Below are 26,422 nucleotides of genomic sequence, written 5' to 3'. Positions count from 1 at the left end.
ATCATTTAACATAATACTGTGAAGAAAACCAAACAAAGGAAAAAAACCCAAACACTCAGGCAAAACACACTTTTATTTTTTCAAACCACTTTACAGACATTTTTAATCTTTACAACATGCCAGAGAAGCTGTTAAAAGAAAAAAGGGAAACTGAGGCAGGGCACGAAAGTGCCTTAATCAATTTCTCAAAGGAGCGAGGTCAGAATTCAAAAGTGAACCTCCCTTTGAGTTTAACTTACTTCCTTAACACGTACATTACAGACACTCAGATTCTCATACAAAAATCGGACTGAAGAGCAAGGAAGAACTAGGTGTCATTTACATGCAAGACATGCTAGAAACATTACGTAAAGAGAAAATGAAAGAAAAGGAATGTGTAAGACAGCAGTTAACTCATTCAGCTTGTTAATATTATTTGCATTACCGTAGCATCTAGGGGCCGAAGTCATGACTGGGATCCCGTTGTGCTAGGCACTGTACAAACACAGAAGAAACTCTTTACTTAAGTCTTCCTGCTGTTTGGTATTTAACTTATGAAAGTATAAGAAAGAGAAAGGTGTGATAAGCGAGTGAGTATAAGCCTGGGAGTCTCAAGTCTAAATTTAGCTTTGAGAGTCAGTTTCAGGTCCGATAGCCCGCCGACTGCCTATCTCATGCAGGTAGGTATTTTAGACCACTCCTTGTTTATATGCAGATACAGTTCTGCAAAAATACATTAGCACAACAAATTCTTAAGAAGACTGAATACAGAGAAAGACCTCCTATTATCAGTCAAATCACTCAAATAGAGAGAAAAACGGACCAGGCAGAAACAAAAGTTTGTCAGCTGTTGCTGGTCTATCTCACAGTAAGAAGTACAAATAAAAATTACATATAAAATAAATAGAAATTTGTGCTCATATTCATTTCCAAAATTAATTGCCACAAAGAAACATCTGCTTTTCTGGTACCTATAGCTACAAAAAGCTTGATTCTGTCCTCAGATTTATAGCTGATCACAGCTATAACTGCTTCTGCAAGCTCATTAGATTTGAATTTTTTCTTCAGACAATGTGCATAAAACGCTTTTCTATTGCACAAGGGTCATTATTAACTACTGCATATTGATAATAATGAAATAAATAGTTGTAGATTGCAAAAACTTCAAATACAAGAAAAGAGAGGAACAATAACACGGAACAATACTTTAACTACACTTCTGTCATTTTCCAAACTGGAGTTATTTATGCACTACTGGTTTAACTGGGAAAAGTAAAGGTGAACTTCAAGGCATTCTAAAAGACAGTCATGACATTATGACAGGCATAATAGTTACAGGTGAATCCTGACATGGTACCACAGGGGAAGCTACCAGCTAAACTTGAGAAGATGGGGATTAAAGCAAGAATGCAAAGTAAAATAACTGAGAGAAAAACGACAGCTGTCAGGGTACAGGAGACTCACTAGTCTAGTTAATGACCTGAGCGCACACACAATAGGACCATCTCATTTAGTTCATTTACACAAAGGTGGAAGGCATTATAGATACAGAGGAAAAGGGCAGTATTGTACAAGAATCACCAAATAACCTTGAGGACTGGCAAATCCACAAACATTTTGTTTAATAACAGGAAGTATAAGGCTGCACCCTCAGCCAAAGCTTCTATATGCTCATTGGTTGGACATGACAGATTAGGATAAATACACGTCTGTCTCAGATGATCTGCTAATGTGATGTAGATGACGAAAGCATAGAAATCATGCCAGAACGTAACAGACATGGCATTTTTAGCAGAGAGAAGGAAGTAACTGTGAAGATGAATACTAGCACCTACTAGCACCCTACTAGCACCTGATCACAACTGCATGCAGTATTTCAGACGAACTCAAGCTAATAAAAAGGCAAACCTTAAACCAGAAAAGCCGCAGCAAAGAGCTATTTAGGTAACTAGGAAAATGGAGATTCTATCCTACAAAGCCAGCCAAGGAAAAATGTTTTATTTACCCTACCAAAATGGAAGATGAGAGGTGATCTAAATCGCCCTTCATAAAATAGCTCCTATCTGCATATCTGTCTCCAGTAATAAAGGAGGACAATGATAAAATAAGAATAATCAAGGATATAGCGTGTATGACAAAAATCTAGGCTTGACAGCAAGGCTTTTAACCATCGGAGCAATGATATTTTAGAACAGTAATAGAAGCAAGTTCAAAAAAATCCTCTGAATTTAAAATGGAGGTTAGGTGAGGGATTTACACACGATGATGTTGCCTGGGCTAACAGATGCTCTATCTATTGCTATACTGTAACCTCAGAGCATCTCTCCTTAAAATCTAGCCATGCGCTAAAGCTCTGAGTTGCTACTTCTCCTATGTGACCTCTTCAGTTCAGATATATTCTCAAATTCCTGAAATCTCTTCTTCTGTCTGACTCCACGAGCTCAGAACACCCTCAGACATAGACACAAACCTCTGGGCTCAAAAATTTCTCTCTCAGCCTTTTTCTTTCACCCATTCCACCCTTAGCAGCCCCAGAAACTCTTGTTTTTATTAGACAGCACGAGCAGCAGTAAAGAACTGACATTACATGACTCTTAAATACTGGCACAGCTCCCATGGGGCATATGTCAGATCTGAATGCACAACTGCATTTTCCTGAGATTTGCCTTCTCTCTCTGTGCAGTCTCAGGGCCAGGGGTTATTCTGTGGTAGCTAGACGAGCCCTTTAAATTCCAGAGAAACTCCAGCTCTGGCAAGTGCTCATAGGAGTAGTAGGTGCAGAGCAGAGCATGCAACAACTGTCTCACCTGCTATATTACAGGAATATTGAAGCTCCTATTACAACACTTGTACCTCAAACAGAAGGAGCTGCAAAATCTATTCAGTACAGGCATTACTGGGCAGATGAATATAGATTTTTTTTTATAGATTAGAGAATCATCTTCATAAGATGACTATTTTGTTCCCTTCTGGTTTTGGTGTGTAAGAATAAGTGTAATAAACTACCTTGTTCTTGGATCTTCATGATTATTTCCTATAAATATGCTTTAGTGTAAGTTAAATAAACTAAGAAGAAAAAAAAACACAAAAAACACATAAACAAAAAACAGAACCACAAAAAATACCCCAAATGTAAAAGATGAGAGTGCTACCTAGTCCAGTGCCTGCCGTTCTGATATAAACACTTATTGCCCAGGGTGCACTGGGCCGGGTGAATCTGGTTCACTTACACGTACTGCCCCTATGGATACCCAGGTCAGACTTCTTAACAAAAAGCTCCTTTACAAAAACACCAAAAAATCTCAGTAAGATTACATTTCAAGTATATATAACTATTCTTTCAATATTATCTGTTTAAATAGTGGCAGTGCAACCAGGATGCAAAAAAACAAAGGATGGCATGGTTCTTGCTCCCATTGAGTTCACAGTTGTAAATAAAACACAGTAGTTATTATTAGGTAATCAAATTATTTTTTTTCCAAAAAAATCCAGTTCTTCATCCCCAGTGAAGTTTAACACTTCATTCCATTGTATTCCTTACTTGATAGAATACTATTTCTTATGGGAGAATGATGTTGCAAGAAGTCAATTTTAGGACATGATGAAGTGGTAAAGATGAAATCGAAGCCCCTATCACTCATGCTGGCAAATTCAGCTGTTATCCACACTAAGACACCTCATACAAATGTAGTTACATCTTACATAAAGGGCTTTCACCTGAGCAAAGTAAAGCCTGTACCAGTGCTTTATAATTGGGAAATAGTTTAATGTGAGTGTGTCTACTTAGAGAAGAAGTCAACAAGCTTGGGCCCCAAGGGACATGGTAGCATTAGGGAAAGCTGTTAGCAGAAGAAAAGCAAAGCACTTCAGCAGAACCTCTTGAAGAAGCTGTGACCGACTCTTCATCTCGTTATCGCAACTCTCAGTCGACATTAATTTACACTGCTGAAAATCGGGCTCAAGGAATCCAGGTTTCTGAATGCCCTCTCGTACCCCTGGTGCCATGCTGTGACTCAATATGCAGAGACACCACAACAAACTGAACAGATAAATGATGACAGGAGAGATTTGAAGTTTACCCACGTAGGTGGGAAACAACTATGAAACAGTGATTGTCCAGTAGTTCAGCAAAGGGAGTGTGGGAGAAGAGATGAGAACATGATAGATACCTGTATGTCTTAGTTTATAAAGTAAATACATAAATTGGCTCAAGATCAACTCGCAGAGAACACAGCTAGGCCTGAGAGGGTAGAGATGGCTAGGAATCACAGAAAATACTGAGCAAATTTTAGTTTTTCAGCAAAATGTTATTTTTTCCCTTTAAATTTCCCCGCCAGCTCTAATAGCTCCATGTAACCTATCACTTCTTATTCCTTCTGTCCTCCCTGTTCCCTCTAATGAGATTTTGCACCTCTATTTTGTGCAACTTGTATCAGGCGCTAGACGCATTAAAACTTTTTTCTGCTTTTCAAGCTCTTAGTTCAGGGACTAAGATCAGTAGGCATCATGGTCGAAAATGACAACAACAAAAATCATTATTATTAAAAATATTTGCACAAATACTATATGCACGCTACAGACACTGCATAAATGAGCACAAAGAAATTACATCATCAAGAGGACAGTTTTACAGGCTTTAAGGCCAAAAGCAGCTATTAGACTATCTAGACTGACCTACATAACTTAGGCTTGTGGTCTGAAATTGTTTCTTACTTGATAGGTACTGTTGGTGACCCTGAACGGTGAAAGTGAACATTTTGCCATTTCCCATCACGACGGTGCCAGACCCGCGTCTCCTCTGACTGCATAGTCTTTGGCATCCCGCTTCCATCCATGTATTGTGTCAGTCGTATATATGCAATGCAAGCAGCATCATCACCAACAAGGTGGACATGAGGATTTAGGATAATGGTGTGGATTGGCTTATTACTTTTGGATAAAGCTAGGAAACAAACATACACATAGAGGATGAAATCAATTTTCTTTAAGTAAGCCAAAATACCTTCCTCACCCCATTTTCCAAAATGAAGATATCAAGCTTAGCAGATACGAAGTAATAAAAACTGTTTACTGATAATCATACACAACTAGCTCAAATATATTGTAGAAATGAGTACAGTAGCAGTAGGAAGTATGTTTTCCCCTTTCCCATAAGAAAACCGACTGAATTTTTAATAGTATATATTACTTTATCTGTGTAGGTGCCAAACAAGTTTCAATAACTGTCCATAGACAATTATTTGACCCTAATCAGTTTCAGGGCATCTTAACTAGCAGGGAGATATATATATACATATATATATGTGTGTGTGTGTGTGTGTATACATGTATATGTATATTTGCTATTATACAATACTTCCTTTCCTTTGATCTAGGAGTGAGGTCACTGGAAGAATCTCAGTACTTGGTTTCCTAACATTTGTAATGGCAATAACTGCAAAATACTTTTTTGAACCCTGCTGACAAAAAATGATTCATTTGAAATTTCTTATTTCTAATCTGCTATCATTATTAAAACTACTTGATTACATCTCTGGTCATATTTCAACATGATTATCATCTTGGTGAGATGTTATACAATTTTTTGGAGATTCTGATATAAAGTGCAAGCTGTCACCATGTATTTCATTTCAGTAAATATGACTATACTAGAAAGGCTCACCATTTTGATTTTCAGGGGTCACTACTGTGTCTAAGGACATTTGTAGTCAATATTTAGAGTTCATAACCTTCTGCTTTTAACTTACTTCTGTGAGTTACCTTATTAAGTGCTGATATCTATGAAAATTAAAAAAAAAACCCAAACAGGAGGCAATAAAACAAAACACGTTAAGGAAAAATATGGAAAAAAAACTATTTTAGAGATGGAAGAGAATTTAGGAATGCTTTAATCCCATTTTATGCTCAGATATTTCTCAGAAGTTGCTGTACAAGCTCGTATCTTCATTTATAATATTCTACTTCCTCTTGAGCCAAGTCTGCTCTAAAAGAGTTACCTGTAGGACACAATCCCCCAGAACTTTATTAAACACGTTCGTATCAAATATATATACAAGCATACAGAGACCAATACAAAAAAAGTTAGCTGATCAGATCCTCAGCAGTACAGACTGACTGACTACAGGGTCTTCCCCAACACATCAAACAATAACAGTCATCATAAACTCACTGGAATTGCTAATTTTCCGTTGCAACTCTCTAATCACATGAATTAGTGATCTTCCTTTTAAACATACTCACGCTGTGATGTTCTCTCTTTTCAGCAATGGAAAACAATTTACGAGAATCACTTGTCTACATATCTCATTTTTTAAAAAAATCTTAAATTTCCCTTTCCAAATACCAGAAACTATTTTGCACTATCCAAAGTCCCCTATGATGTCTGAATGAACGCAGCAGAAACAGTGAGAAAAACAGATGTAGCAGAACTCCAAATGAAAAGATAACAACCCCTCTACCCAAATCAATTACATAAAAAAAAAAAACAACCCTAAATCAAAATGCTGATGATCAGACTGGAGAGACATATTCACATGGAGCAGATGAAGATTCACAGAGATAAAAAAGGAATGTTTACCATTTTCAAAGTAGAACCTGTGAAAGTCCATCCCTTCTACTAGGTTACCCAAAGCTTCAGGTTCAAAAGATGTAAGGCCTGGATCACAGATTTTTCTGTGCAAAGAAAGAAACATTGTAATAAACACATGCAGTTATCTAACACAACACGACAGATTTCTTTCTAAATGCATCCTTTATTCCCATAGGGAATGTTACTTACATGTGACATCACACTGGAAAAGAACAGAACTTACAGAGGCAGTGTAATAGGAGTGCTGGTTTCACCTACATCAATGAAGTTTGGCACATTACTTCACATACTTAATTTTCACATAAATCATCTTCTGACAAAAGAAAGACTGCCAAAGATGGTCCTACAAGTCAACGGTACTGCACTATCAAATTCTACTTGTGCTTCCCGAAAATTGCCTACCTCTGTGCGATCCAAAGTATATTTTTCATGTCTGACACCATTATTTAGGTAAGATCTTTATTTTTCTTTAATCTGCTAAAATTTAGACTAGAATTCGGAATGAGCCTCCACTTTACATCTGCACAACAAAAGTCCTAATGCAATTATATGAAATTAAAATGTCATGTTGGCAAATTTTGAAAAAGGCTGCCTGGGTCACAGGAAATGCAGTGACATTCTTGAACTGTGAGGCCTGTGTCACAACAGGGCAGAGTCCATCCAGTGAAACATGGGAGTAGACCAAAAGAAATGTTAAAAAGTGCTTATGATGCATCTTTCCTCTATTTCTTCTTTAAGGTAGGAAGCGAAGAGATACAAGGATGGATTTGCAGCTTCGCACAGAAAAGCTGATCGAAATCAGTTCATTTTTGCTCAGCAAATTTTTTCACAGAAATGCAGTGTTCAGTAGAGGCAGGTGGAACCTGAATTCCATATGGTCTTTCATGCTTTTTAGTACCAACAGGATTCTGTTAAGTACCAATCTTTACATACAATAAATATTTCTGTTATAAGAGATTTTTTATTTTTCATTTCCTTGATTTTAAATCACAAACATGACTTCATTTTCATACACCAAGAAAGATCACTGCATATTTTGTTTCAGGATTATAATCCTGGCTCGCAAGGTTAGTACAGTAGATTTACACTAGCATCTCCTATGAAACTGGCAACCAGGCTAGAGTAAAGCTGATGCAATGCAGTGATGAACAAGTTCTTTTTTTCTTGGGGTATTTGAGAATGAACTTCAGCAATACATACATACACAAACATACATACATACATACACACACACAGAAACATCAAATCTTCTCACTCTCTCCAAAACTTACGTGTAAGCTTCAAAGTCCCCATTGTTGATAGCTTCAATCAACTGCTCAGTAACCTTGATAATCTCTTGCTTACGAGCTAAGGAGAGATAAATGTAACAATTCTTAAAATGGAAAGCAAAGTAGAAGGTGACAGCTGAAACGCTGTCAGAATAACAGCCATATCAAAGGTATTCTGTCTTTCCTCAGTTGGTAAAACTACCATTTCTCTTTCTCCACTACTACCATAAGACAAAATACTGAACTATTGCTTTACACTATTTTGGCCTCAGCATACTCCTGTGCACATGAGGAAATTAAACACATGTCAAGATCAATGATCCACTTCTCCGTCATGGTTCTAATTCTCTTTCCTTCACAGAAGGATCTACTGTTGAAAAACAGAGCAAAACAAACCCCAAATTCCCCAAAACCCAACTCTTTACTCTGAATGAAAGAAAGCACGATTATCATTCTGTAAGTGATGCACTAAATTGATTCGTACACACATGGGCCCTTTTAGCTTGTAAACATATAATGCTGATTTTCAGACATCTTTCTAACACCTAAGTTTCGCTGTGGCCAAACACGAAGACTTAAGCAAAGAGGAATCTAGGCCCTGAGTCTATAATCAAAATCGTTTGGTGCAAAGCCCCATGGAATACACATAATATATACACAAACATGCAGGTCTAACTACAATACAGTGTCTTTCCGCTGTGATTTCTGTGACAATGTTTGTAACTATGCTTTGCTTGTACAATGCCTAACACATCTAGGTTAAAATAAATCTCAGTCAGACTGTTTTAGGCTACTACAGCACAACAATTAAATAATGATTATAAACGCTAACTAGTAATAGAAGTATAATGAATTAAAAACAACTAGCAGAACATATATTTTCTAGTAAGAACCTTCAAACTCAAGTAGTATTTGCAAATGCACATAGTTCAAAGGCAAAGTATGTGCAACTTTTCTCCTTAACCACCGGCAAAAAAAAAAAAACTAACAGTTCAGTATTTTTTCATGTTGATAGTTACACTAAAACAACATCAAGCAAAAAAAAATTGCCTTCTGTTATGTATTAATAATATCACTTAATTCTGGAGAACAAAGTATTAAGAATTTAGAAAAACTAATTGACTTCACTTTGAAAACTTACTTCTACTTTTTAAAATTTGTTTCTTGAGGAACTGAGGCTTACATTTTTGCACTGAGTGTTTTTCTTCCTGTAAAGTTCAACTTTACACTAACAAAAGTTCAACCAGAGTGGCACTGTTCTCAGATACAGGTTCTTGTAAGTTTAATGCTAAGCAGGTAAGGGAGAGAGATCCTACTGGTACATTTGCAAGGATTTATGTGTATTAACTTATCTTTATTAAGCTGCATAAAATTGATTTGGAAGATCAAGCTTGAATTTAAAGAAATGTAAGCAATCAAGTTTTACTAGATCCTTTGCTCAATAAACTAACCGCCATTCTCCTGCACATTTCTGTACATGGACTAGATGGTTGACACAGCTACAAGCACGCATACATGTGCGTGCGCCTCCCCCCCTGCCCCCCAAAACCACTGAGAGAGCTCACGTTCTTCTTCAAAAAGAAAATGTTGGGGAGCATAAGCAGAACGTAAATCTGAAGTGCCCTTCCTGAACTGCACTGCAAGAACCGGAATCATTTTAAAGCACTTTTCCATTTTTTTTTTGTGCCCTACCATTTCTTTTAATATTTTTTAAGTGCACATCTAATACATCTTCAGAGTGAAAGCACCAAAAAGAAACCAGAAATGAAGGAAGTAATGAAGAGAAAGAGGATATAAAGATCTAGTAAGATTTTTGTGATTAATTTTTGGCTACTAGATAGTTTTGCAGCGTAAGAACATTCAGAGTATTAATTGTCTTATTTTTCACAAGTGCTGTGGAAACAAAGAATTTTAATGAAGAGATGTGACTTTGCCAGTCAGCAATGGCTCTGTTGTCCTGTGTTTCAAATAACACAGAAGAAACTGTGGCCGTGGTATGGCATTATCAGCACAAGCCAAACGGTAGGATGGTTCAGTACAAAAGATAATGGTGCAGTGTTTGGAAACGCTTGCAAAATGAAAGCCAGAACATGCAGACAATGCAGTAATGCAATCAAAAATTTGCATGCTACCTCTAGCATACGTATAACTAAACTAAAGGACTCGAGTAAATAACCTGATAACAGAACCCAGTAGGAGACTGCAAAATTACAGATTATTAATTTAGACAATGAAAAGCGATGTAAAACCTTCCAATGAGCTGTTACAAAATCATGAGATCACGTTACTGGACAACTGTTGCATTACATAAGCAATAAAAAGGTCTACATAGGTACTGTAGCTTCCACATGCAAGAGACTCAAAACCACAAGGACAAATTATAATTTTACTTGCACCTGGTTAGTGACAATTGACAATATTCCTTTTCTTGCTGATACTAGTTATTTGTTTGCCAAGTTTTACCATGACAGAACCACAGTAAACTTACATGTCATATAGACTTTGACAGGGAACAGTAACAAAGAGTGAGCATCCGAATATATTCTATTACGTAAGATTTGGTGAAGCTAGCCCAGTGGCTTATTGAAGTTTTTTTTTTTCTTTTCCATAAATGGTGTGCAACAGCTCAACTTAGTTGGATGATAACTCGATTCACTGTAATTTGCTTGTGCATACAGTAGCATGAACTAAACCATATGGATGACAGAAGTTGTCTCTGAATCTTTTGAGATTTGATTTCATTCTGAAGGAGTATGGAAATTTTGGCAAGCGTATGTTTTGAAAAAAATGTTTTGGATAAATGAAAATGTTGTATTTTGGCCGCACCTTTTATTTGTACTACATTACAAGATATAATTCAACATGAACTTGAAAACTGAAAAAACTGAACCATATTGCTAAAATTGCTTTTTTTCCCTGTTTTTTCTTCCAAAGTTAAATGAAATAGATGTGTTTTCATGAAGCCTTTTGATAGGAGCTACCTATCAGTATAGAATATAGGTCCAGCAAAGTTTCTTTGACCAGTATCAACATGCAGTAGAGCTGTGTCTCCTGAGCATAAAGAACATTCAACAGGAAGGTCTGCAAGCCAGCAAAAAAAAGCAAATGGGATTAAGGCAGTATCACTGGCTCAGCTCAATCACTGTCTGACTCGAGTCAGCGCTTGTGAGAAGTCTTTACTTCTCAGCTCACAACGGGCACTGTCAGGAACAGAAAGATGTCGCCGAGTGATCCGCCTTCCAGCTTTCTCAAATTTTCTACAAAATGACAAACACCATATGAAACTCAGTAGATGAAAGCAACTACGCTACTCTTTCCTTTCAGAAAACACATATAGTTACACAAGTATACAAGCAGCCCAAGAAAATTAGACATCTTCATATTTAGTGATCTGATATGTAGCCTCTTAAGGAGGAAGTAACTAAGAACCAAAGGCGTAAGCGCCGCATAAATCAGAAGCTGGAGTTCCAGAAATGTTTTACCCTGTGTGCAAGACCTCCTTCATTCTCAGCCCTTAATTATTTGAAACCTGGAAAGAACGTTAAAAAAGATCAAGACAGTCAAGAATAGGGCCATATGAGATATTCAGTAACATCAGATACCCAAGAGTAGATAAAAATCTCCGCAGTACCTGTGATTTTACACAAACTATTGATTTTGTTTTTTATAAAACATTTTACACTTTCTGTATAGGTATGTGTGTGGGTGCAGGGATAGAGAATACAAATACAGATCACATGTATTTCAGCCTATACAAAATGTATTTATAGAAAGTGGAGATTTAGGCAGGGAGGAAGGAGAAGAAAGCAGACAGGAAGGCCAGGGAAACAGGGAAGAATCAGAATATGGCAAGCAGAAAATTGGAAGGAGACTGCAAGGCACAGAGGGAAGAAAAGGCGGAAACTGGAAAAAGTGTGGCTTGGTGAACATCTGAAATAAGTCAAATACTTGTGTTATTCCTTAGGGCAAAGGAGAAAATTCGATGGTGCTGAAAATGAGCTGAGGTGAGATGGATATTGGGAGGAACAGAGTTCTGCTATTTCAGATAATACTTGACAGAAATAACTGGCATTTACTAAAGTGAGAAGAAAATTACTAAAACGTTATTATAAATTTGATGGGATGGAATCTATGTAACATATGTTCTTTGAAAACTCCAATTTCTTTTTCTGTCTAAACGTAAATGACAAACCATACAAAGACAACAAGCGAACAAACAAGGCGTTAGGGAACAGGCACCTGGCCCGTTCCCATCTGCCAGATAACTGTCATTTACAATCGCCTTTTTCATTTGATACTTTTTGATTCAATAGCAAACTTTTCTTGTTTCGAATTCTAATGAAATTATGCTGTTTGATGTATATTGGCAATTTTATGCTATTATACCTTTTATTTAACGTGCAGGAAGAATTTCCTAAATAATACACTCAAACTTATGTTAAAGCAGGTCAGAAATCTGACTCATCTCTCATAGTGTGATGAGATGATCAGACAGAACCGAAACGTATAGTTTCCTTGGTGTCATGAGCTATGTCTATTACGGCTATTTGGAGCCCAAGAAATCTGCTTTGCATATGCAGATTTTTAAACAAAAAACCACTGATACCAGTTATATTTCAGAGGGCTTTAACTTTGTATACATAATAAAACTATAATATTTGCTAATGCTAATACCATGCCAGACATAGATTGGCGTCAATGAAAATAAAAATAAATAAGCGTCTTAGCAACACAGTTGCAACACCCATCGCAACTTCTTAAAACAAAACTTTAGGGACAAAAAGAAATCTGAAATGAACTATATGCAAACATACTGACTGCAGGGCCAGCTTTAGAATGGCAATTTCCACAGAGTGATATGCTTTGCATCAGACTCACAAGATACACACTCATTTATTCTATCAGTCAATTTGGCCCTTTTTTTGAAGCAGAGATAGGAAGTATTACCTTAAAGAAACTGAAATTACCAGCATTGCACTCCTTAGATCATGAAAGTCATTCTTCACTTCAGGTTCAATAACCATGGTTTTAACTGGTGCTTTTTAACAGGAAAAGTGCTTAATTATGCTCCCTCTCTAAAATAGCATTGTATGTTTGGAGCGCAAGGGCTGTTCATGGCCTTAAGGCATTTAGGAGTTTAATCAACAAATGATAAAAATACACTAAGATATAGGAGGAAAGCTCAAAAATCAGTAATAGGATTCTGATAAAACCGATTCAGCTACTTTTACCAAGGGCTCTAGTGAGAGCTGCGTGAAAAAGCCTGACTCTTCTATATCGTCTTAGAAAATGGCAATGTTTTCCTATGACATATAATAATATAACCTCTGGTGAAGGATTCCTTAGCAAAAATATATTCGGTGTTTTTAAAACAACTGAAGTGCGAGGGGAGAGCATTGTTAAAAGGTGCTCAGCTATTTTCTTGGAAACTAATCACAGTGAATATATTTGTTAGTAACAAACAGTACTGAGAGCTACATCATGTTGCTTATGCATAATCTGCACCAAACTTCCCCACTGCTCAGCTGCCACTGGAGAGAAGCCAAAGGGTTTGTAGTATTCCTTCAGGCCTAGTGCTCCTATGCGCTCCCTGACTGCGCTGGAGATACTGAGCTGTCCCTCCACTGCCTGTCGGAGGAGGGCTGTGTACTCTGCCCTTTAGGAGCCCTAGTTAGTTTGAAAAGTAAGTGATCAGAAAGTCAGAGCCATGACTTCAACTATTCCCTTCCGGTAACCTGATAAGCAGCTCCCCAAGGGAATTCTATACTAGCTCCCAGAACACAAGATGTAAAGTCTTAGTTCAAGGTACACAAAGAGAGGAAATGATTTTTGGGGGTGTTTTCTGTGCAACTCATCAGCTTGAAGACATAACCTAACCCAAGACAAGTACCAATATTAGCAGACAAGAATTTTATTATAGGATTTTAACATTCAACATGCATAAAGCAGATCAGATAAATGATTCCTTGTAATGCAGATGCTGTGGTTAGGTGCAAAACCTAAGGGGAAAATGGTACCGAGTCCCACCGAATTTCCTTCTTATTTGATTGACTCATGAAAAAGACTAAAGACTAGCAGAAAGCTACCTTAAAATGGCAAACTTTGGTGGAAAAGATGACTTTTGCATTCTTTGCTCAGAGTATGCGGGAAGTAGATCCAGTGAAGACATGACCATGGACCTACTCTCTAAATGTAAGCTTTATCCCATATAAAAAAGGGATAGTGAGTTAAGGTAATGAGGTATTACCTGTTGGAAAAAACGTGGCCCTTGCTTTCGCAAATGAGTAGGTGTATAACTAACACAAAGGCAGTTTAAGGAAAAGTATTACAAAGACAAGCCAAAAAAAAAAAAAAAGAGAGAGAGGGAGAGCGTGCAAAAGAGAACATATTCTGACACTGGCTAAAAATATTTCGGCAGCACTGTGGTTAGTACTTATCTTAACCTTAAAGGAGTTATTAACCTACAGCTATACTTCACTACTTTTTCCCCCCACCCAGCTCTGAGGTTGGGATAACCTTTGATAATAACAGAACACTATTTATGTAAAAAGCACTTATTGCACTGTAAGTGCTTTAATCTTACAAAATGCAATCTCCCAACTAATGAAATAAAGGACCAGAGAAAAAAATTACAAAACAGTAACAAAGACTGTTATTCCTGGAGGGAACTATGAGGCTTTTCTTACCCTCCTGCAGCTCCAAGCAATATTAGTAAGCTCTTTCCACAAGAACCATAGAGAATCGGTATTTTATTATTTTAATTGAAGAGAAAAGGTGTAGAATAAAAATGAGCTGTTGATATGTGCAAATGAATTTTTCAAAAATAGAGATACCAGATACTACATGTTTAGTGAAAAACACAAAAGAATTGCTGACAACAGACTCACCACCATATTACCCATGACTTTGTTCAAAATTGACACCAATATGTCTGTTCTGAAATAATTAAGATTCCTTAAGATCCATTCCGAGACTGGAGAGTCTTTTTACTCAACATGATCAGTTCTACAATTACTGCACTGGAATGGTTATTAATTTCCCCCACTGATTTTATAGAAACTAGGAACTCTCTGATTTTCACGTTCCTCGGCATATTTCTGTTAACACAAAATCACCCTAGGAACAGTTACTACACTAGTGAAGCATAAAAATAAACAACAGCAAATAGACCCATAGCACAGCCCAACCATCCCCAACTTTCAACTAATAACCAAATTAGGGAACTGCATACTCCCTTACTATCATTTTGTTTAAAACTGGCAACAGTGAAATCCCTGCTAAGCAATAAAGTATTTTTTTTCAGATGAAAGAGGTAGCCAGTTTATAAATTAGCACATGAGCAAGGAGATTATTAAAATAATTCTGCTTCTTACTTGCTCACATGTTATTTCTCAAGGATAACAAACTTAAAACTTTTAACTCGGCGCTCTTAACTACACACCTTGGTACAGATCAGATGGAATTCATCTCATCCAATTTTAGACAACTATAACTACACACAAGTGAGTTTGTTCTCTTAGCTCCCCTCCTTTACAGGCAATGGAGAAAAATAACCACTTTCCGGACACAATTCATCTTATCTTAAAATAGATGTCTAAGACCAGTGTGACTCATCTGGCCTATTTCTTTGCATTGACTTTAAAGGGAGTCTAGACAACTAACTCAAATATAGATATCTACACTGTGAATATCTAAATCTGGGGAGACAAATCCTATCCACTCCTATCCATAGGAATACAGCAAAATGTCATAGAACATTTTTTCAAAAATATTCTATTCACATCCACATTCAAAAACACTCTGTTAATGTTTTCTCTTAAAATTTATTCCACAAATATTCCACAGAAGCAGTTTCTAGGGAGCCATAAAAGAAGGTGCTGCATAATTAAATGACTGATTGAATCTTAGATGTACATGAAAAATACCATGAATCTCAGATGACAATGCATGCTTCATTCATCATTCAAGAAGTTATCAAAATTTTGTGTACATAGGATTGAAGCTTGCCCCTCACCTCACCTTCTGCAGCACCAAATATCCTAAACTTTGATTTGAACCAAGATATTTGAGTTGTCGTCTTGTGAGTAATATCCCTTTCCTAGTCTCTGCTGAATCCAATGATTCACTCTGATTCAACAAGTTATGATATGGGTAGATATCCCTTTCCTAGTCTGTGCTGAATCCAATGATTCACTCTTGATTCAACAAGTTATGATATGGGTAGGTGGCCTGTGGCTTTTTTTTTTTTTTGGCCACTGGTCATCTTTCACCTTTCAGAAAACCTACAGGTGTACAACTTGCCTAATGAAAATTTAATTCATTAGGCATATAGGCAAATATTTGAAAAGGTATCCCAGCAAATCATTTTTTCAGCTTATACTGACAAACAAGATCAAACACAATGAATGCATCTCCTGTTTAAACCTTTATCATACTGTGATGTGAAACAACTTGTCATATACAACAAATAGTTTCTTTCTATTTATGTGAAACTAATTACTTCTAAAGGCGCTCTCTGCTTGGAGTTACCATATAATTATGCCAATATTTATACTGTGTGGCAAATGTTTGCAAGTACTTATTTTTTAAAGAAAAAACATCTTATGGTCTTAGAACAGAGTTACATCATGGTCACTAGAGTTACAAGATATTGCTCTACAGTTTCTCAACACGTTACATTAATCATGGAACCTAGCTGCTGTCCCAAGAAAATATATAAAGTCCTGACAACCATGACATTAATAGGCTTTGTCCCCCCCCACACTTTCAGTTAAATTGTGCTCCAACCTAATCACTCTACTATTTCAGTCAGACAAATCTTTTTGTTCTCAACTAGCATTTTACAATGGAAAACCAAGAATAATTCTCAGTTCTGTGTTTCTTTCCTTTTAAATACCTAAACATGCTTTAAAAGCAATGAGATGCATGTTGTGATAATAATAATAACCCCCAAAATAACGAATGAATTAAATGTGGTATTTTGTCTGTTTTACTCATAGGGAAACTGCATTATGTTTAAAAATGTATCCGTGAACACTTCAAGCACTGAAAACTGGAATTGAGATGTTCTGTTTTTCAGGACTTTAACTACGTGATAATCCTTCCTCAATTTCTTCTCTTTTCTCAAAACACTATTTACATCATCCTCTTCCCATTTCTGTGACAGCAGATTAAAACCTATCAAGTTTCACCGTCTAAGAATCACTCAACATTCTTCTTGCTTACCATCTTCCTACCACTTAGCCACAAACCTTACGCCAACACAGGGCGAATTAAGCTCCATACTGTACAGAGCTACCACTGAAGACTGCTTTGATTCTCACCCTCTTACCAGTCCATCGTCGTCACAAAATGGTTGTCAGATAAGATTATTCCTCCAGTTAAACTTTGGAGCCCTTCCCGTTTTCCAGACAATTTTGTCACAAAGAAATTGCAGATGCCTCTGCCCTGACCCAAACTTTATAGTCCGTTTGACTTCACCGTATAATTTTTCTTCTAGAGTCTCAAAATTTGCTCTTTTAAAATGATAAGTTGCTGACTTGAACTCTCTCGTGATTTAATTTGAATTGAATCAAATCACGATCACCTGAGCCTATGCCATTCTCTCTGACAAGCTCAGTATAAAATTCTGTAGTTTACAAAAAAAGTCTCAATAGTACTTGCATACATTTTTTTTTAAATATCGTTCACTGCTAGTGAGACTTATTCACAGCTAAAAGAATATAACTGTTTATAGTAGTTATTTTCCAACCTTTTTTCTGATGAGTATAAGTCTGCCAAATGTAAACAACTTCAATAGTTCATAATAGTTTGTAACAGTATTGCAGAGCTCTCTCTGGTTTTCTGAATTTGCTCAGGTCACAGGACTGCTGATTTCTTTTAAAATTAAAGCTACAGAAAACACAGCATACTGCAGCCACTTCTAAAATCGTATTACACCAGAATCTTCCTAAAACTAGCATAATTTAGGAAAGATGATGTTATAGGCACTTCACAGTTGCTGTGATCACTAAAGTTAGTCAGTGAACTAACTTAAATACCACAGCTATCCCGAAAAGGTACTTCCAAGCATAAAGAATAAAAAATACAAGCAAGTGCAGTGCATATTCAGATACTGAGATAACTTCAGCTGTTTTGCCCTATTTTGCCCTATTACTATTATTTTGGAAAACTCAAAAATTCTATCTTCCAGAATTATTAAAATATGAAAACTATAACCTCCTACGTGCAGCTCTGTAAAATTCAGATCGGTGAATCATTTACACAAAACTCAGCTGGTAGGCTAACTACCAGAGGTAGTAGCACCACTATGTTTCTGACTAGCAGTACCAGAATAGTTTCCCTTATTACTTTTTCTGTCTTGCAACTGAGCAGAATCAGGATAACATTAAACTATTATTTTGCATAAAGCAGATGGTTGTTTAATTGCATCAGCATTGTACTACTAAAATTGAACTCTATCTGCAGCTTTTATAGCAGTTTTGAGAAGTTGATTTTGTGGAACAAAGCAGTGAAGGAGCTTGCTTGTTTCTGCAAGTCAGTATTGGAACGAACAGAATAAATGAAAGAGTGTTCACTTTCCTAAAATGTCATAGTATCTACTATGGCATTTATATACCACACTCTTTCAGGGAAACTAAAACAATTCTTTTTTTCCCCTAGGTTTCTATGGTCCTAAATTCAGTAACAAAATACGGATTAACATCTACCTTTAAACATTAACAGTGGCCTTAGCACTCTTAACTCTGAGTAGTGAAGCTGGGAGTGTAAAGCAGCTAGAATTCAAATCTGAAAATTTCAGGGTACATAATGGATTTTCTGGGGATATATGCTACACATGGAACCAAGCCTTATGAGATATGTTACTGATAGCTTTGAAAGTTTTATAAGTCCATATCTTTCCTATTAATTCCTCCCATTGCTAAGGTTCTTTCCAGCTTGAGCTGTCAGTATTTGCAGTTCTAGTTCCTAATATAGCCATGCTGCTAAAACTTCCTGCTAAAGCGTAGTATAAAGTTACACTGCAAAAATAGCTTCTGCTCTTTGTGCAAGAAGTCCACACTTCAGAGTCCACTGTCACTTTGACAGATTTATCTTTAATTTCCTTGTGCCATTAGATGGTCAATCCCTGATTTAGTAGTGCTTTTACAACTACAAAAAAAAGTAATTTGATCCCCACTTGTCAAAATAGTAATATAAAGAATTAACAGTAATTTTTCTATTGTGCCACAGTGCTTCACTTGTCAGTGTCAACGGACTTCCAGATGCCAATGCCTAACTATCCTGTACCTCCTTGAGAATAAATTAGTCTTTTAGGAATAGGTGCCACTAGTTGTGACCTGAGACAGCCCATAATCTCTGGGACTGATTCTCCTTTCACCTCTGTTAGTAACACTCAGCAAAAATTCCACTCAAATTTAAGATCGGGTTCAGGCCAATTACATACAGTTCCTGTTTCAAAGGGCCCATTCCAATCTCACCTTTACCAATGCAAATGTCCATTCTTAGCATTGGTGCAATTATCCTAACATGCGCAGGATGTAAGATCAGAATGTGGCAAACAGAGCCTACGTTCTAAGGAAGTACGTAAGTACATAAGGTTTTCAGATGTCATGAGTAAGTACTGCATGTTAAGAGCAAGTCAGAGCAGGTTTAAGGTTGCTTTATCAATGGTGACACTAAAGAAAGCAACTTGATGACATTCACAAACATAACAGGTAATTAATCTGGAGGCCCTACCCAGGATCCAAGGAAGACCTGAAGAGTGACATCTCTGCGTTCTAGCCTACTCCACAGATAACCTCTGCAAAATAACTTTCTGAAATACATACCTATTTATACTGCTCTTGCAGCTGATGATACATTTTTACAAATAATAAAACCTGATAAAGAAATAATAGGTAAAAAAAATAAGCCTCATACACTTTTTTCAATCTTAAGAAATGGTCACTTCTAGACCAGACAGGTCACAGTATTTACCTCTTTTTTTTTTTTTTTTTGTAAATTACTCTCACCTGATGTAGGGGGGAGGGGGGGAGGGAGAGAGAAAAAAGATCATCTGAACAGATGAGTCTCTCAACTTACACAGTACAGAGGAAGGAGTGGAGTGAGAGAGCTCGGACTCAAGTGAATGACTCTGTGAGTTTGCATTTTTCGTGGACTTGCCCGCTGAATTGATGGAAAGAAACACAACATATGAACAAACAAAGATGAAGAGGTAGAGGGTGATCAAAATCCTCAGGAGACACTGGCAGCAGGAGCGGCCGCTGGGGCACAGCAAGGATGGTGACCAGTAAGATGAAGAAGCAATGGAAGAGGAGGAGTGGTGGGTGGAACATAACATCTCCATGTCACCCTCCTGTGTGAGAGCTGTATGAGGGTCAAGCAGATATGAAGAAAGAAAAAGAGAAGGCCAAATAAAAGAATGATATTTAATTAAAAACAGTAAGAACTGAAAAATCTGAGCACATAAACAATCTTAATGATGTATTTTTGGAAGGAACTGTGGCTGTCAAAGAAAAGTGGTAAAGGTGGTAGCCTTTAATGACTCTGTTCAGATGCCAGCGCAGACTTACCCCCCTATCCAGTATTGAGGTATATAGGATTTTGAAAGAAATGTAATTGCGATTTTTAAGGTTTTTCTTCAGGAAAATACATTCCAGACTGATTAGTTTAAATTACTTTGTTTCTACTGTTTTTCAAAAAAACAAGTATAAAATGAAGTAAATTAGCAAAATATATGAAAATAAATGCCTCCCAAATGGTTAACATTTTAAAGCTATGTACCTTACAGATATATTAAGCAGCACAGATTAGCCAGAATTTATCTGCTCTGTAAGCGTCCTGTAGCTCACCAATTTTGCACACAGGGAATCATCACTCCTACTATTGTTTTCATTAATTCAACTCTAGGGGCAAAACGATACCATAAGATATCTAGATTTACTGACCGTGATAAATCCAACAACTCAGCTTTGTAAAAATTTGTGTGTATTGCTGGCAAAAATAATGATATTCTAAAGCGTTATTGAAAAAACATATCAATCTTACACCAAAGAGATGCTGCCAGAGTTCTAATCTCATTATATCCATTACTACAAGAAGGAGAAATCCCACAAGTAATCCTGAAAGATGGCATTTACCACGGTCCAATTTTTTAGCATGCTCTTTCTTTCCCCTCCCGCCTTTTATTGAGGAGTGATCACAGTCATGCAGACAGCACATGTTCAATGGTTACTGTCAGAAACTTATGTGAGCAAGGCAGCTGAACTATAGCTTCAAATAATTTCAGACTCAAAATCTTGAATTAGCTAATTCCTTAAATTCTTAAAGCTCACCACTGTTTGCCAAGTAATGGCAAATTTGTTTATTCTTCATGTTTATTTTGTTATGAAGAATTTGTTTATTTTACTACGTAGTAAAATAAAATGTCCCAGTTCTAAAAGATGCAAATACATACATACCTAAGACAAAGGTAGAGATACTAAGATTTTCAATATCTTTTGAAAGAAAATTTCTACATGAGATGTAGCAAATGAAAACTAAGTCCGATCTCACTATCTTCAAATTAAAGATATACCTGCCTTCAAACATAAAATACACGTGAGGTCTGGACATGAAAGGAGAATAATGCATGCAGTCCCTGACAGATCGTAAGACGTAAGAATCTGTTCATAAAGACACATTTGTGATAGCCAATTAAAGGCTGTTTTTTTTAAAATTAAACTGCTACATTTCTTAGTTAATCGTAACACTTATAATACTTTATATAGACGTGCATATGCACAAACATTCGCAGAAGATGCACAAAAACTTCACTGTCCTGGAGATGTATCACACACAGAGATTCACATTATCCACAAAACTTTAATGCTGCTTTTAAAAAGTTGAAATCAGAAAACCACTTAATGCAAAGCTAAATGTTTTAAATGTCTGTGGGCTGCTAGTCTGTACAAAGGAAGGGACCTTATGGCGGTTTGTGCAGTTTACGCACAGTATTAGAATAACAGCAGGAGGAATGAAGCGCATAGACTGCACACCCTAACAAAGAAAAGCCATTCTCTTTGAGGTGCAATTCCATAAAACATTTGTTAATTTTACTTTTTAGTTACAGAGTGGCATCCTCACTTCCCTTCTTCACAGGAAGAAGGAGAGAGCCTCTACCTCTTTGATAGCATGTGCTCCTCCAATTCTAGAAGTGACAAAGCCTACAGAATCACAATACTGCTGAAAACGTCCTCAGAGAAATCACCAGTTACTGAGTTCTAGCCAAATATATGATAATTCCACAGATTTTTCATATGGTCAGACTCCCCCTTCCCCTTCCCCTTCCCCCCCCCCCCCCCCAAAAAAAAAAAAACTATAAGCTGGAAAGAAAACAAGAGTGACCCATGTATCAGTAAGATGCGGAATATTCCAAACAGACAAATCATACCCCATGCATTGGAGAAAGACAAAAAAGTTTTGAAGATCCTTTTTTTACCTAAGCTGGGGAACATTTCTTCTACAGCTCAAAAGTATCATCTCGAGCTTATGTGTAAAGACAGATAGTAAGTAATCTGAGAATATTCTCTCTTCTACCTCAGAGACCCGTTCATCCCAATCAGTATCTCATCTCCAGCTGTAGCCAGTACCTGAACCTTAAAACAGAAAGAGCTTTTTCACCCTTCTCGCAGAAAATCTACGCCTAGAGGCCAAGTGTAGTACAGAAGGAAAGTATCTTTCCTAAAGTCAGAATTGCAAAACTGCTTATTCCCTGAATCATCCTAGGAAATAGACCCTAAGGGTACTGCTGGCTTTAATTCACAATAAAACATTCTGAAGAGCAGCCTCAGGTGGAAAGATTAGAAGCATGAGAAGAATATTAAAAAGTAAAAAACAGGCAAGCTTGCAAGCAATTAACAACCGGGAGATTACATTGGTATTTAAATAAACAGAAAATGAAGTCCCCACACATTGGAATAAAACATGCACCCAGCATTTGGTGAACCTAAGGCAATAAATAGCAAATGCCAAGTGTTAAGCCACAGACCCAATGCTCTAACAGTTGCATCAGTGTAAGAGGTTCCCATAATTATCCCAGATGTTACGGTTCAAACCGTCATTCACAGATGGGAGAAAGCTTCCCCACCTTCCTACCAGAGCAAGTGAAGAACAGCAGCACATTGTATTCTGCTTACTTTACTGCAAACACAGTAACATCTTTCAGTTCCTCTTCATGCAGCATCCGAAAAATATACGACGCAACACTCCCACCACAGTGCAGCCCCAGCTCATCTTACTGGCTCACTCACTTTCTGCCCTTTGTATCATTATGCAGTAAAGGGTCAGGAACCTACAAATGGCAGAAACTTCATCTCCTAAATGTTTTGCATCTGTCACTAAGCTTCAGCAGAAAGAAGAATATGACAAATATCTCGTCTCTCAGACCCATGATTAAAAGATCCTCTTTTTTGTTTTAGGAATAAAGTATGCAATGGTCATTTAATGGTCATCTGCCCTTAATGGTGATATTACAGAATTAAATAAAAGTGCTAGGCAAAACATTTGCATTGCTGTTTTTCTTAAAATCGTATCTCAGAAATACAATTATATGTGCTATGCTTCAAACAAAAAGTTACAGATAAAATTCTATAGTTACAACATGGTGTTATATCATTGTGCAGAGGCCCTATAATTAAATTATTCATTTAATGAGGTTAGTTGCTAAACTACATATAATGGTTTGAAGGAGGAAATAGAAAGTGTTATGAATAAAGGTAAATCACACTGCATTTTCCTTTACATCAGCTGCAGATACCTGTAATTGTTCTCCAAGCCATTACTTTCCGTTAACTCAAATTGTTATCACAGGCTGTTATTTAAAGTTAGTGGGTATCGGCTGTTAATGTGCCTGAGAATTTGTTCAAGTGGAGGTGAAATGATTCACCAAAACTTCGAGAACAAAGCGCTGTATCCACAACTTAATTAGAGCTAACTCCAGCTCATGCAGTAATAAAAATCATAATTTACAGCTGCATTGTTACTAGCAGTGCATGGTGTGAGACAATGAGGGAGCACACCCAGAAAATCTTCCCTCCACCACTTCTTTCAGTGCAGAAGACTGCAGATACTAGCCTGTACACCAGCTGAGTTCCTCAGCATTTCCCAAAGCAGTGACAAGAGTCACAGCAGAAAAAGGAAACAGCAATACTACAGGTGTGCTCTGACTGCCTGAGCTAAGATGCCATGAGATAAATGCCCAATGGAGCTTACATAAAGCATGACATAAAGTCTGTATTTTCAGCACAGTGCCTCACTCCGTAAACTCCTTCAACAGCTGCTACCGTGTGACTAGTGTTTCACAGAGCGACTCCAAACTCCTGTTAAGCTTCAAGAGTTTTCCCAGGCTCATCGTTAGGACCATAAAAGTTCAGAACGTAAGAGGTTTATCAAAACAGATTCAGGGTGTCACATACTGGTAAAGCCAATGCCAAATAATCTGCATTTTCAAATCTCAAAGTACTTTGAAAAAAGCCAGGCAAAATGGCATATTTGCAATGAAAATGGTATCTGCTGTATTTTCAACACTAAAGTGATGTTCAGTGCCACTTAATTTGTTTTTACAGAGGGAACACCACTACAAATGATTTGCTCATAACACTACAAAAATACTTTTTGCATCAGTAAAATAAGTACGATCTGAAGGCACTAATCAACCTTCTAACAATTACCTGGATTTTCCAACAAACGAGAGTCCATCTTTTCCACTAACTGTCAGTTTGTTCAATGAAGCTGACAACCCATGGGATAAGAACATGATTTTAAGCTCCTGAAGTCTCTTGTATTATTAATACTGAACATTTGTATCCAGGTGTACACAGAAATTACAAACTCTTAATTCTGTTTTTGCACAAGAAGAAATGCATTCCCTATCTAAAAGGTATATAGTCTCAAAAACAGCTAATGAAGAGTCATAAACCTACATTAAATAATGGATTTTTATAGTGCTTTATTATTGTAAGTAAATTTTAATTTTATTCACCTTTTAATGAATGTTATGCTACAACTACCCAAACCCTAGTGAGTGAACTTCTGTCCTCTAAAAATGCAAGTTCCTTACTTTGTGGATGAAAGTTTATAAATATCCTATAGAACACAAACTGTTACTCAGAAAGGATGGCCTTACATATTTCTCCAAAGCATATTTGCAGGTTTGTTTGTTGGTCTCACATCTGCGCAGTAAGCCTCGGTAATATAAAAAAAGTTCAATGGCTAAGTTTGCTCCGAATAAGAATTTGTCCTCTCCCCCCGTGAGTTTCCTCCTTCTCATCACTGGGAGATAACTAAGGGAACCATAACGATACATTCAATATAGTATTTTTCAAAACCTATCAGTAAGAGGAGGAAATTAGCTCATAAGTAGGTCATTAAAATTTGGATATTAGAGGAATTTTCATGAAGGGGATAGAAATCTTGCGTTCATTTTGCTCTTCCCTTATGGGGCATAGGGCTGGGATTAGCTTTTATACTCATGCTGCCTCTCCTGATCTTCTGGTTCACAACATTTGCAGCAACTGAATAGTCAACTAGCATCTTCTCAAGATGCAAGATTATGCGAATGTTTTAAATCTCTTCAATGTTATTGATTCTGCCGAAATGATAGTATTTGAAATACAAAAATAAACTCAGCAGAATAACAAATATGCTATATGAACCCTGGAAAAGATTTGATAGCACATGCAAGGAGAGCGGAATCGGAATTTGTCTGCCCTTACGGACTGTGTGTAAATGTGCTGTTTCCTCATTAAGTAAAGAAATGACTTGCTTAGGACAGGAAGCATACACAATATCGCCAGGTTAATGATGCTCATCTGGACTTCTGGACTATAGCTAAGACAATGGCATGTCTCATTAAAGAAATTAGGCTATCTTGTTTTCCTTGTGTAATGTTTGATTAGCAAATGCCAGAGAATCCTAAAACAGGACACTTATCAGTTTGTTATTCTGGCAACATTGAAATTTTTATCAAACATGGATAGCACCTGTTCTATCAACTAGAAACAAAACACTAGGTTTTTTTGATACAATTCAAACTACCTTCTGTTTGAATCTCTTCTAAATTTTAAAATGTTCCCATACTCTTTTGGAGCCAACAAAGATCTCCAGCAGGTTCAAATCCGTGCACAGCTTTGCTAACACAAACAGTAACGGTGACTCCTATGGGCACGTAACTACTTACAACATAAAACATACCCCATACTACAACAGTTAACTGAGAATTTTCACCTTCTCTCTCCTATTCTCTAATTTTTTTTTTTTTTTTTACTATCATCTCTGGCTTGTGTTTCAATTGTACGTATAACATCGTACTTTGATGCTAAAAAACAGTCGCTTCTGCAAACCAACCATTCGCAAGCACAATACAGTTTTAAAAACAAAATATTATTAAAATAAGTATGAGCAATATCACAGTATAATATTTGGAGCAAAAGGGGAAAGTTCTGCAAGATTACTGAATTGATTTTATAGCAAATTCATTGTTTTTAGTTTTTTGAACAATAAAAGAAGACTGAAATAACTGTATGGCCAGAACAAAAGAGAAACA

The 26,422-nt window shown here is 36.8% G+C and overlaps 1 protein-coding gene across 15 annotated transcripts in view; it reads right to left on the bottom strand.

The window, feature by feature from the left end:
- Positions 1-26,422, bottom strand: part of CAMK2D (calcium/calmodulin dependent protein kinase II delta) — a 191,296-nt gene that overhangs the window by 2,197 nt on the left and 162,677 nt on the right. For 11 of the 15 annotated variants that reach the window (XM_068941771.1, XM_068941786.1, XM_068941773.1 and 8 more), the window contains 4 exons: positions 7,840-7,915; positions 6,557-6,651; positions 4,693-4,921; positions 425-474 (listed from right to left, as the gene is read on the bottom strand). In XM_068941771.1, the coding sequence (XP_068797872.1) occupies positions 468-474; positions 4,693-4,921; positions 6,557-6,651; positions 7,840-7,915 (407 nt within the window). In that variant the 3' untranslated portion in view covers positions 425-467. Of the gene's footprint in view, positions 1-55; positions 475-4,688; positions 4,922-6,556; positions 6,652-7,839; positions 7,916-26,422 lie in introns of those variants that run through there. The other 4 variants (XM_068941784.1, XM_068941785.1, XM_068941781.1 and 1 more) reach the window with 2 other exon arrangements.

The sequence above is a fragment of the Struthio camelus genome, chromosome 4, assembly GCF_040807025.1.
Source record: "Struthio camelus isolate bStrCam1 chromosome 4, bStrCam1.hap1, whole genome shotgun sequence".
In the NCBI taxonomy this organism is placed as follows: Eukaryota; Metazoa; Chordata; class Aves; order Struthioniformes; family Struthionidae; genus Struthio; species Struthio camelus.
The sequence above is the reverse complement of the archived record's forward strand: the minus strand, read 5'-3'. Positions and strand labels throughout refer to the sequence as shown.